The 12169-nt window shown below is 41.2% G+C and overlaps 1 protein-coding gene across 4 annotated transcripts in view; it reads right to left on the bottom strand.

The window, feature by feature from the left end:
• The window catches only part of tln1 (talin 1), a 76981-nt gene that overhangs the window by 16303 nt on the left and 48509 nt on the right, over window positions 1-12169 (bottom strand). For all 4 annotated transcript variants that reach the window (XM_020707844.2, XM_020707845.2, XM_011482023.2 and 1 more), the window contains 15 exons: window positions 11396-11518; window positions 10591-10734; window positions 10343-10504; window positions 10011-10151; window positions 9450-9631; window positions 7693-7825; window positions 7240-7341; window positions 6955-7125; window positions 5372-5620; window positions 3572-3691; window positions 3318-3464; window positions 2967-3133; window positions 1174-1357; window positions 498-623; window positions 10-126 (listed from right to left, as the gene is read on the bottom strand). In XM_020707844.2, the coding sequence (XP_020563503.1) occupies window positions 10-126; window positions 498-623; window positions 1174-1357; window positions 2967-3133; window positions 3318-3464; window positions 3572-3691; window positions 5372-5620; window positions 6955-7125; window positions 7240-7341; window positions 7693-7825; window positions 9450-9631; window positions 10011-10151; window positions 10343-10504; window positions 10591-10734; window positions 11396-11518 (2268 nt within the window). The remainder of the gene's footprint in view (window positions 1-9; window positions 127-497; window positions 624-1173; window positions 1358-2966; window positions 3134-3317; window positions 3465-3571; window positions 3692-5371; window positions 5621-6954; window positions 7126-7239; window positions 7342-7692; window positions 7826-9449; window positions 9632-10010; window positions 10152-10342; window positions 10505-10590; window positions 10735-11395; window positions 11519-12169) is intronic.

Genomic DNA, 12169 nt, shown 5'->3' with positions numbered 1-12169 from the left:
GGCACTCACCGTCAGCTCTTGTTTGATGTGTTCAATTGTGGCCTCTAAAGCTCTGGTTCCCTTTGTGGCCTCGTCCTCCACCGCCTTCACAGTCTTCAGCAGAGACGTCACGTTGGTCACCATCACCTGCAGCAGCCAAGTAGAACCATGCAAGTTACGACACATCTGCAGAGAGACCCCTACTCCTATTTGCAGTAAACATCTGGTTGTTAAAATATGAAATGCTGCAGCACATTTTGGGTTAAAGTGTCAAATATGATGTTCTCAAATTTCAACCAGTCAAGCTTAACACGAGAGATCCTGTGCCAATCTAACGTGCATCAATAGAGACCCGTTTTTTGCAGAGACTTTTGGGAAATTTCCAGGGAAAAGAATTTTGGAATTGTAGATTCAGACACCCAAACAAAATGCAAACGTCCCACATAGTCTTGAGGGAATTTGGACACATCCACAGTCTGGGTCTTTAGCAGCTAATGGTCGTGGTTGCGGTTTCTTACCTTGGCAGAGTTCTTCAGCTGGAGCATGCTGGGATCATCGTGAGGTTTGCCTGCTGCTGCCTTTGTTGCGCTGATTAAATTACTTAGAGCTTTAGCGACATCCTTCACTGCATTGATCAACACCACCTATGGGAATATTTGGGCAAAGTCAAGCAAACCATGTCGTCTCTCTGACCCCATTTTGGGGACAAACCTTAAATAAATTAACAATAATAAGATAATAGTAAAGAAGTCTCAGCAAGCAAAGAACAATTTGATTAAACAATTGTGAGTAGAGCTGCATCAATATTAGAAAGAAGGATTTCCAATTGGAAAACCCAAAGTTCTTTTAGATTTTTTGATTTGAGAAATTCTTACTCAGAAGATTTCATTTTGTGATCTTGGAATCATTGATTTAAAAATGTCTTTCTTTCTTTTTTTAATGTCAAAGTGAGCAAGTTTGGCTCAGCTTAAAAATCGGATGTCACCTTCCTTCATATCTTTGGCTTTCATTCAAAAAATCTAACTAACAGCTAAAAATGACTTCCTGCATTTCTCACTATGACTGTTTTGGACATTTATCAGTGGTTAATGTTGGTCTAATAATCTGGCTCTACTGGACACATGAAGCAGTCACAGCTTTCCATGTTATTAACTGAGAAATCCACTGTGTTCTGACATAGTCGGCAGTCCTTGCCTGAGTCTCTGGGTCTTCAGAGCCCAGGCTGGCTGCTCCCAGCTTGACCACCTCAGCCAGCTTGGTGATGGTGGACACCGACGACTGTGCAGCTTGAGCTAACTTCTCCTGACTGGCTCCAGCACCAGAAACCAACAGCTTGGTGTCTTCCACCAGAGCCTTGGCCGTCTTCAGAATGCATTCTCTGAAAACAGACACAGAGTTGTCACTGAGCAGCATCGTTTAAAAGTCATGTGGTAACTACTAAAACTCAGGCTAAAGTCAACAGGAGGGTAGTTACAAGGGGTGTAACAATTAACCGATTCTCTATTTATCCAACCAGACTAAATCTTGATCGAATTGACTATTATCATTAAAAAATAGTTTTAAAATGAAATATGTATTCTGATCGATCGATCGATGGATCTCAGGACCAGGTATTTATCCCTGAGTCACACTGGTTGAGGTTTTAGATAAAGTTTAGGTCAGTGAATTGGATCGATGAAAATTAACCAATATTGACTATGAATCATATATCCTCACAAATTATGATATAATTCCACTCATTTTTAAGATCTATCGTTACACCCTTTACATTTACAATTACATTTACCTAGTTTTATTAACTTCAGTAAATTGTACTTGTCAGAGCAGTTTTATCATCGAATAATGTTTTATTTTCTTCAAGTAAATACATGATAATAAACCAGTATTCCTACTCAGTTACATCGCACTGTAACTGTAACATTGTTGTCTGAAACACTGCACCATTTATTCTAGGGATTTACAATGAAATCAGTGGATTCTTGGTATTGTCAGAAACTATATTAAAAGTTGAATATCAGCATGGATCTGTGTAAAAAAAACAACAACATTGACTGTACATTCAGGCTAAACGCATCAGTGCACCAAACTTCAACTCTGTTGGGATGTGGAGGATGCTGGAATCTCAGAAAGAGACGACTGTAAAAGTTGTAAAGCACCAGGGATGTGTAACAGGGGTTTTTAATCCAATAAAGGGAAACAGAGGGTTCATCATTCTAGATCTGTTATAAGCCCACAAATGTTTTAGCAATATTGGTATAAAAAAGACTGTAAACAAGAGGAAGTTTCTTTTTTTCAGTTGATTCACATTTTTTCTTTATATTCTATTACCAAATAAGTTCAAGTGCTACTGAGTATTGGATTACTTTTTTCATTAATTACTTTTTTACTCCAACTGAAATATTGGATGACAATTTTTTACTTCTACTGAGTAATATTATTTTGAAGTGATGTTACTTTCACTTGGGTATTATTTTTGGATCTTCTACCCGTCTTCTGTCACATGTAGCAAAAGAGAAACAGACGGATCATCAGCCTTATGCTGGTGTAAAGCTGAATTTATCACATTTAGTTTAGAGTCAGCTATGGTTAAATCATACAAACAGTCCACTTTCTGCTCTTTGTCTTGTTTGTTTCAAATTTCATTTTTCAAGACAAATGGCATAAAGATCTTTACTGGTGAAGAACAATTGGTTATAATAACTAGAAGCAACGCTCCTGTAGCACCTGCTAAAACAAAAATGAAGTGCTACAAACTTGCAGTTCACCTACTTTCAGCAAAAGGTTCAATTGGCTTCAATTTAAGTCTTTTTTGGTCTTTAATTAGTGTTTCCTTCTTTTTGGGCATGTCACAGACATTTAATGCGTGTATTTTATGTACCCATCTTAACACAGCGAGGGGTGAAGTATTTCTCTCCATAGTAAATGCCCTCAGTGCAGACTTTTTCTGCTTCGCTCCTGTAACTTGCGATGTGTGTGGTGGTCGGCACCTGTGGTCAGCGAAGGTCTCTGCATTCTCGCGGTGCAGGGTGCCAGCTGTGGCAAACATGATGGTGGTGTCGAGATCAGCAATGATTCCAGAGACGGCACTGGCAGCGGTGATGCAAGCTTGGGTTCCACGGTTACCAGCCTGCAGGGATGCCAACACGTGGGAGACCTGCAAACAAGACACCAGCACTGAGAACATGCTGGCAATCCTCTGCAGGACCAAAAAAACACACACTTCCAGAAACAATATGTCAACAAATCACCCAATTCATTGTATCTTCTCATTTCTACTAACTCTTCAGACCTACAAATTCCCTAAAACACTGGGAGAAAAAAACATTTTTTGATCTAACCTTCTCTGAGACTTTGCGAGCACTTTCAATCAGCTCCTTTTTTGTAAAGGTGTCATTAGGGCTGCACTGCAGAGCTCCAGCTTTGGTCACCAAACCTGTGCAAGTGAAACCCAGCTCTCCCACCTGCTTCTTAATGTGAGAACCAATCTGGAAAACAAATACACAAAAAACCAGGAACAGTGTATTCATTAGGAGCATGATATTCTGGAAAATGACGGATACAGATGTTGGCATGGCCACTCAAAAATGTTTACTTCATCGTTCTCTGCTGTTAGAGCTGCATATTTGGCCTCGTTGGCCAGATTTCCAAAATTATTGGTCAGCTGGTTGGCCAGTCCTCCAAGGTCATCTGGGTTGGTGTTTGACTTGGTTACCTGCAGGAGACAAAGTTTAAAAGATGAGCTGGTTTAAGCAGGTAAATGTCTGCAGCACAAAGTTTTTTACACCGTTACTTCTAAAAGTAAAGAAGCACAAAGAACCTCAATTTGAAACAAGCTCTAATCAGATCTTATACACTAAAAGTAGTTTAAAAGACCAGTTAAGTACACAAATAATGCATGCATTACTAACAGACAGAATAAGGAAGGTTTGCGTTTCAAGAAGACGCTAAATGTGAGATCCTGTGCGTGTGTTTAGGATACGATGTTCACACTGGACATGTAAGGAGGGACTTCTTTTATTCCACTGTTTACTAGCACAGTGTTTTTCAACCTTTTTTGAGCCAAAGCACACTTTATCCTTGACAAAAGTCCCTCAGCAATGGTTTTTCTAAAAGATGTAATAAAAGTTAAGTTAGTTAACTTAATAACTTTGTAATAATTTTCAACTACCGTAGTTTTTCTCTTGTCTTAAATAAAGATGAAGTCTTAGAAAAATTTTAAAACAATGTTTTATTTCTTTTTAGACGATTAAATTGTTTCAATTTAGTTTAGTTGTGTCTGTTGGTCACTTCACCTTAATCCTGTTTCTTAAATGTTATTTTACTTCTTCTTAAATTTAACATATAAACAATCCAGACGTTATTAGAAAAGTGTTTCAGTTAGAAAGATGACTTGGACCAAACTCTGGGATGTTTGGCTGTTAATAAACATTAAAACCTTGAAAGAGAACTAAACTGTTGACCTCAGATTTCATCAAGATTTAAAAACTGTCTGATGTGTGTTTGTTGTGGTTTTAAGACATTTAAAAGGGAAGACTCATTGTACGCTGAGACGCTGTCACTAAAACCCGATGCATCATGGGAGATTTAGTACGAAACTGCCGCCTATCGCAGACAGACTCGCTTCTCTGAGCTTCATTGTTTTGTTCACTTGTTTCACGGTCTGATACTGGATTCTGTAGAAAGCTGCACCGCTAAAGACGAGCTTTAGCTGGTATTTTTGTTGGAACTGAGAGACTTTGAGCAGTGAAGACTTTAACCACTTCTAAATGGTCAGACTGATGACGTGTGATTAAGCCTCCAAGAATGATTGGCAGAGACAGAAGCTGCGGCTAAACCGCCGTACCGTCATTCTTATCAAAGTGTCTTTAATAGAATCAAACAAAGTAAAAGTATTTTACGATCTTTCATATTTCTCCAGGCTTTTTCTTTCACAGCTCTACTTGGTATCATATAATTCCGACCGGGCACAAACTGTAAAAATCACTTTCTCCTTGATCAATCTTTTAAACAGTTGGCACTTCCATGAATTAAAAGAGGCATCCTCCATATGTCACTACCAAATCCTAGTCCCAGATTGTTGGTGGTGCATTTGAATGTGGAGCCGGAAAACGGTTGTAGAAACGTGCAGTTACTCAACAGGAGTTTTGAACGTGGAAGCATGTTTACGTAGATCTTTCATTGGAAGTGGCCAACGCATGTTGGCGAGGGCGGTGTGAACCAAGCTTTACTCTACCATAGAAGGATTTGTGTAAAGCTGCAGATTTATGGACTTTGAAATATAAAAGCCTGGAGGCAGAGCCAATTTTTGAACAGTTCCAATAAATTGGGAGAAACTATTCCAGCGACAAACAAATTAAATGTCATCTTTAGGTAAATTTCTCCAGTTTCTTACCATCTCTTGCACAGTCACTGCAATGGCCTTGGCCGTCTTCACCATGGTAGTTTGGTAGTCCACAAAGGTGCCATCATGGTCGAGCGTGTGTGAGTCTTCCATTTTGTTGATGGCATCATTGATGGTGTCCACCATGCCACCGACAGCCCCGGCTGCACTGGCGGCGTCCGCCAGAGTGGCGCCCAAGTCGTCCACTGCTTCCTTCATCATCTGCACAGACTCTTCCACGGCCTCCTGCATGTGCGCCGCCTGCGAACAGAGGACAAACCCCAGTGAAACACCCTCCAAGACCCGTCAAACTACATGAGGACGTTACACCACAGAAGAGCTAAAGCATGAGCCGCCTTCTCTCTTCGGTCATGCTCCAGAAGCTCCAGAAGCTTTGAATAACCTAGTTTTCAAGTGAACTGTCAAATAGAATGAAGGGATCAGCTCAATTCTATGTAAACCACTTTTGAGAGAAACATTCCGCATTTCAGCTCCTCCTTTAGATTATCCATTGCACAGAAATTTGGTAGAGATTGAGAGGTACCCGTGAAACATCAAAGTGCTTTTTAACAGCAGGTTTAATCAGATAACATAAAACACTACATGTCACAGAAACTTCTGCAGGTTTAGACGACTCCTTCCTGCTTTTGAACTGACACTTAGAGTCTAAAGACCAGCTCCGATTATCTTTTGATCTATTTTCAAAGGGTTCCCACTGGTCATTTTAGTTAGGATTATCATGTTTTAAACCAAAATCTAAAAACCTGGGTCTTTTCCTAGGCCACAGTTTCTGCATAGCAGTAAAATTTATCAGAAATTCATCTCTGTGTGGAGGACTGTTGGCTTGTATCAACCCTGCCTCCACTTCCCACCATCCTTCTGTTTCTGCACTCTCCCGGTAGCTTACAGCTCCAGGTAGTTTACAGTTTTGCAGGTTTGAGACAAACGCCACTCAGATGAGGAAAACAAACACGTGCAACTGGAGGCCTAAAAATGGAGCGCCGCGTGGAGATTGTCCCTCCCAGCATATTTTCTACATCACAAATCCGCTATTTTTCAAACGGCATTTTTTCATCTGCTACTGATTCACAAGGATTTAAAAAAAACAATAAACTTAAAAATGCAAATTTAAGCTAGATTTTTTTTTGTCCTCCGTCATAAGAAAAATGCCACAAGAGCATGTTAAAAACACCCAAAACACAATTTCTATGGGAGTGGGTCTTCAAAATTGTTTAGGTCGGGAGATGTGACAGATTACCAATTTAGGCTCAACAATGAGCAAGAAAAAACATTTTCCAAAGTTTTTAGAAATAAATTAACAATATTTTTTTGGCAGGAATATTAATGTTAGACTTAATTATTGCTGATCCTTTTACGTCTTACAAGTATTGTGCGTTTTTTAAAGGATACCGGAGGCCGTTCACATTTCCATTCTCCTTAAGCACTTACATTTTTATTAGGAAGAAACTAATTATGACTATCATTAAAGGCAGTAACAGTAGTGAGGGTTACAGAGTCCTGAGACTGGATCACGAGAGCCTGTAAAAGGGAAGGTTTCTCTAACAGAGCTGCAGAAAAAGCCTCAGCTTCTTTACCTTGGGGTTTCCTCCGGCCTCCTTGGCAGTGTAGAGCATCTGCAGCGCAGACTCTGCCAAAGTCTTGGTCTGGTCTAAGACAGCCATCTGCTGTTGGCTGCTGAGGATCTTGGATGCTGTGCCAATGGCTGCCATGATCAGGGGTTCAAAGTAGCTGGCCATCTGAGAAACCTGATACGAAGCGTCAAGTACGTTTGCATCACTCCACATTAAAATATCTGCACAACTCTAATCAATGTTCCTACGAGACTGCCAGCAGCGGAAAAGCGTCTGACAAAGTTTTACCTTGTGTCCGAGCTGTGAGGCCTCAGATCGAGCAGCAACGGCCACGGGATCAATCAAGTTACTGATCTCATGAACTGAAGCAGCCATCTGCTCATGAAGAGTCTGAAACATGCAAACCTCAATGTCAGGCTTTAAAGATTCTGATACTAGAGACTAAAGTCTTTATGAACAACAGGCAGGAGGGAGGAGCCGAGATCCCACAGAATAAATTATTCTGCGATTACATCAATGGATCACATTACCCAGACCATCAAAACCACACATTACCACGGAAGTCCTACTGTTACAATGCTCAAGTGTTAAGGCAGCACCACAGTCACAAATCATCAAGCGAAATCTCAGTTTTCTATTCTCTGTGCAGAACTATGGACATTTATGTCATGTTTTAAATTCACAAATGATTGCAGAACCGACTTAAATGTCCAACACAACATTCAGGCGGAGTGCTATTACCTCCATGGAGATGTCTTCTCGTGGGGTTAAGTGTTGGCTTATGGCAGCAAGCGAGGCCTGGTCAACTTCCCGGATGCAGCCGTTCAGAACCTCAATAGCATCGTCACATTCTCTCTGGCCCGGAGCTTTTTCCCTGCATCAGTACAAGGCGATCCGTCAGTTCATTGTGTGAACCTTCAACCTGGCAAACTGTGTGTTTTTAGATAGCTAAAGAATTAAAACCTGCATCTCTAAGAAGATTTGATCCAAAAACACACAAATCTGTCTGGCATCGACACAAATTACACTAGTGGATGTGAACACTGAGGTTTCTAAAAGGACTTTATGCACTAGAAACTGTCTAAACGTTTCTGTTGTGCAAATGTGCAAAGAAAAATTTAAAAAGACGTTTTTCAAATTTGTGTAAAACTATTTAAGACGGAAGCTAGTTTTCCACGGCAGGAATACAGACATTTTCATCAAATGGACAAAATAATCCCCAATCGCACAGAACATGACTCACACAGACATATCTGGCTTAATTTTTGTGTTCATTTATGACACCAATGGGTTAGATGGGAGTGACTATATTTATAAAACAATTTCTATAATAATATAATACAATATATTACATTGCAATCAATGACCTTAGAGGATCTGAGTTACATAATTGTCACACACACACACACCCACACACACACCCGCACACACACAGAGTGCAGTGATCCAGTTGTGAAAGGTCTAAATTGAGGCTGACAACAAAAATCGTTCTAGGTGTTCAGCAGCACTTCAAGGTCACACAAACATTGCAGATTGTTCTTTCCCTGTTGATGCTGATTGGCTGATCCATTCTGACTTTAAATGTTTGAATATTCATCTCTAGATGGTAAATAGCTTATTCTTATATGGCACTTTTCTTCCTTGCTTTATAGTCAGTCCCATTTAGCCATCACACACACATTCACACACTGATTACTGTTAACACTGGCACCAACCTATAACCACCAGGAGCAATGGAAGAAACTGGTGGGGTGTAGGAGAAGAACACACACTTGACTGCAGGTCCGTTTTTATTAGAGATTTTGTGAGTTAAACACACACTGCACAGTTTTTAAAAACCTAAACATTTTCTCGTGTTCACACATTTTCAGAAATGGGGATACGCTGTTTTACCCTTAAATCTACACACTGTTTTAGAAATGATGCTACGCCGCAGCCTTCGGTTCCTAAGATGCAGTAAAAACCCCTTCTGGTCTGGTTGATGCAGACGGTCCATACTGAATGCTGCTCTGCTTCCTTTAAACTGTCGCCTCATGCATCCTCATTGCACTAAAAGACTTTCTAGACGTTGCTGTTTTATTGATTTTTTCAGTGCAATTTTGCATGTTTTTTTTAAAATATGCACTATGTTCTGTGATTGGTTGTTAATCAAACTCCTGTGTCCCATATCTCCTGCACAGAATGTGTTCAGCTTTCCTCATTTACATATATCTTTGATCGTGATCACTCTTTGTTTTATTTTTCTATAATCCTGGACCTATTTTTCTATAAAGGTTTAAACTTTGAGAGTTTAAACTTTTCCGAAAAGTGTAGAACGTGTGTAGTGAGGAGTTTTACATCTTTAAAACATTTATAATTCTAACGTAAAAAAATAAATCCAAAGTGACAAAATGATACAACATGTATAGTTTCAGAGCCTCAAACTCACACTAAAGTCGTTAATTGTAAATAAAAAAAAATGAAGATTGAAGATAGATTGTGGTGGTAGCAGAACTGACCTCATGTTGGTGATGAGCTTCTTGATGGAGTCAGAAACAGTTCTGGAGTGTCCGGCCAGCACTGACCACGTGGGCGGGTCTTTAGGGTTGACAGCCAAAGAGCGGGCCGTCTGAATCAGGCCGGTTGAGCTCTCCAGCATCGTCTGTGCTGCTGCAACAATCGGCTCCATGGCTGCATGACCCTAAAAAGTAAAATACAAAAGTCGTACTGAAAATCGGTTGTACTTCTGTTGACTTTTTCACAATGTGCCTTCAGTTTCTGAGGGCGTCTGCCATCTCTAAGACTTCCCAAACAATGTGCTCGGTGTGTTGCTAAAAGGAGAAAGGCAGTGTGAAAATGAGACTTCTGGATTATTTAAATAGACCATAATAATTCTCGATGAAAACACAGAAAACCACGCTCTATCTTCAGCAGGTGATAGTCACGTGTTTTACCACATCTATTTACTCCAAGTAGTTAACAAACGTGATTTGTCTTTATCCATCAAGTTCCTTCATTTCTGGAAAGGTGTAGGTCAGGATATGACCTGACAGGACGTGGAGGGTCATGTAGGCACAGACCTCTGGGCTGATATGAGCCGGGATGCTGGCAAACTCTGGGTTAGAGGCGAAAGCTGTCAGGTTATCCACAGCTTCAATCAGAGGTCCAGTTGCGGCCTTGCATTTCTCTCTGTTCTCCTGAGAGAAGGCTCCATCCAAGGCCTACGGAAAGACATGACAGTCAGATGTGCTGGACGCATGTTGACCTTTCAGGATTTTCTCCTCCTGATCACGCGGTGGGGAAGAGGGTTCATTTGAAATACGAGTCACAAAATGCAACACGTGTGCAAGGCTGATGAGGATTGTTCCAAATGAGCCACTCATTGTCTTCAAGTGCATTTAGGCCAACTAACCTTTATAGACTTGACCAGGTTGGCAGTAGTATTGGCCACTTCTTTGGCCGACTGGACGAACTGCCGCTTGGCAACAGCATTGGAAGTCTGGGAGGAGGCCAGGCGGCAGGCGTTGCACAGGGCAGATGTGTGTTTGGCTACAATGGTGGCTGCAGAAAGGACCTGACCAGATAGGCAGAAAGAGTGAGCACCAGAGAGCAGAGGCTCAGAGGAACACTGCCTGTGACTGCAGGGACAGCAGTGAGTACCTGAGACTGGGTGCAGGCTGGATCCACCAGGTTCTGGCAGGCCATCTGAATGGACTGATTAGCCCGGGCAAACTGAGTGGGGTCCACCAGGCCCTTCTGACCTGCTGTGCTGTTCGGGTCTGAGACACCAACCAGATAAGCAGCCTGGAGACAGTTAGAGTTTGCAGGTTAGCTTAGTACGTCACTATACCCTCAGCAAAAAGTAGTAAAACTGGAGCTTGTTTCATTAGGTTTACTTGAGTATAAGTAAAGCAAGTATGCTCTAGACCAGCGGCCCCCAACCCCCTGGACCGGTAACGGTCCGTAAGTCATTTGGTACCGGGCCGCAGAGAAAGAATAGATAACTTACATTTCTCCGTTTTAATTATTTTGGAATCTGAAAGACGTTTTATTTGGAAAAATTGCCTGATTCTCTGTTACATCCGTCTGTGCCACTCTTGACGCAGGCCAAGCTCTGTTGGTGACGTGATAAGTTACCGCTAAAATAAAACCCAGGAGCTAGCAAAATGAGTAAAAAACAAACATCTTTGGAAAGTTTGCTTGCCAAGGGGAAAACGCCCAGCCAGGAGACAGAAAAGGAGCCTTTGACTTCCAAAAAAAGAAAGCTTCATTTAATAGACACTGCTACACCATGAGTGTGGGACGATGAGACCTGTGCCATGTACTGTGTCATGCGTGTCAAAATAAAAGTTCAGAGTTCGTCTTGTCACGACTCTGTTCCTCCTTCATCGGAGCGTACCACAATAATTCCCTGAGCTGAAACATAAGCACTAATGTACGCCAAACAGCTGCGGGAACGTCTTACCTGGGCAGCTCCTTCAGTCAGACCACACAGGGCTTTGGACGCAGCGCTGACTGAATCACCAAACTCTGGCAGATTGGAGTTCTTGGCATTGTGGGAAATTCCAGCCATAGACTCTCCAAGAACCTGTTGACAGGAAATACCAGACATAACAGAGCCGGTTAGGATGATATTTCAGACAAATTGTGCATTTAGTGGTACTTAAGCACCCTATTTGCAATGGATGTACCTTAAGATCCCCTCTTTGAGAAAAGCCTGTTTGCCATGAGAAAAATCCCGAATGGCAGCCATACACTCAATGATTACAAAAATACTGGATTTCTATTTGCCCCAGTCTCAACAACATGGGCTGTTTTTTTTTAACGGAATACAATTATATTTAGTATAAATATGTTATAAACTGTATATTTTAAAAACGTGCTTTTCTGAAAGAGAGGATCTTTATGTACATCCATGCCACATTTTGTGATTGCACCTCAAAATGCAGAATCACTTTAACAACCGGCTCCATTCATAGGGTCAGTTTGAAAATAACAAGTCAGTTGTGTGGTTGTGGTTGTGTGTTAACAACGCCCTCTAACAGTTCTATTTGGAAGTTTCTGTCTGACAAAACCTTTAACAGTAAAAAAAAAACACACACGAGTGATCTGAGATACCGACAACAGAGGTCAGAGGGGCCATCAGGCTGTGACCCCTGTTGTGGGTGGGACATTCTGAGTAAAATCCACTGTTGCTAGAATGTTTAAAACCTCTTGGACGTAGTGAGTCTGATGGATC

The sequence above is a fragment of the Oryzias latipes genome, chromosome 12, assembly GCF_002234675.1.
Source record: "Oryzias latipes chromosome 12, ASM223467v1".
In the NCBI taxonomy this organism is placed as follows: domain Eukaryota; kingdom Metazoa; phylum Chordata; class Actinopteri; order Beloniformes; family Adrianichthyidae; genus Oryzias; species Oryzias latipes.
The sequence above is the reverse complement of the archived record's forward strand: the minus strand, read 5'-3'. Positions and strand labels throughout refer to the sequence as shown.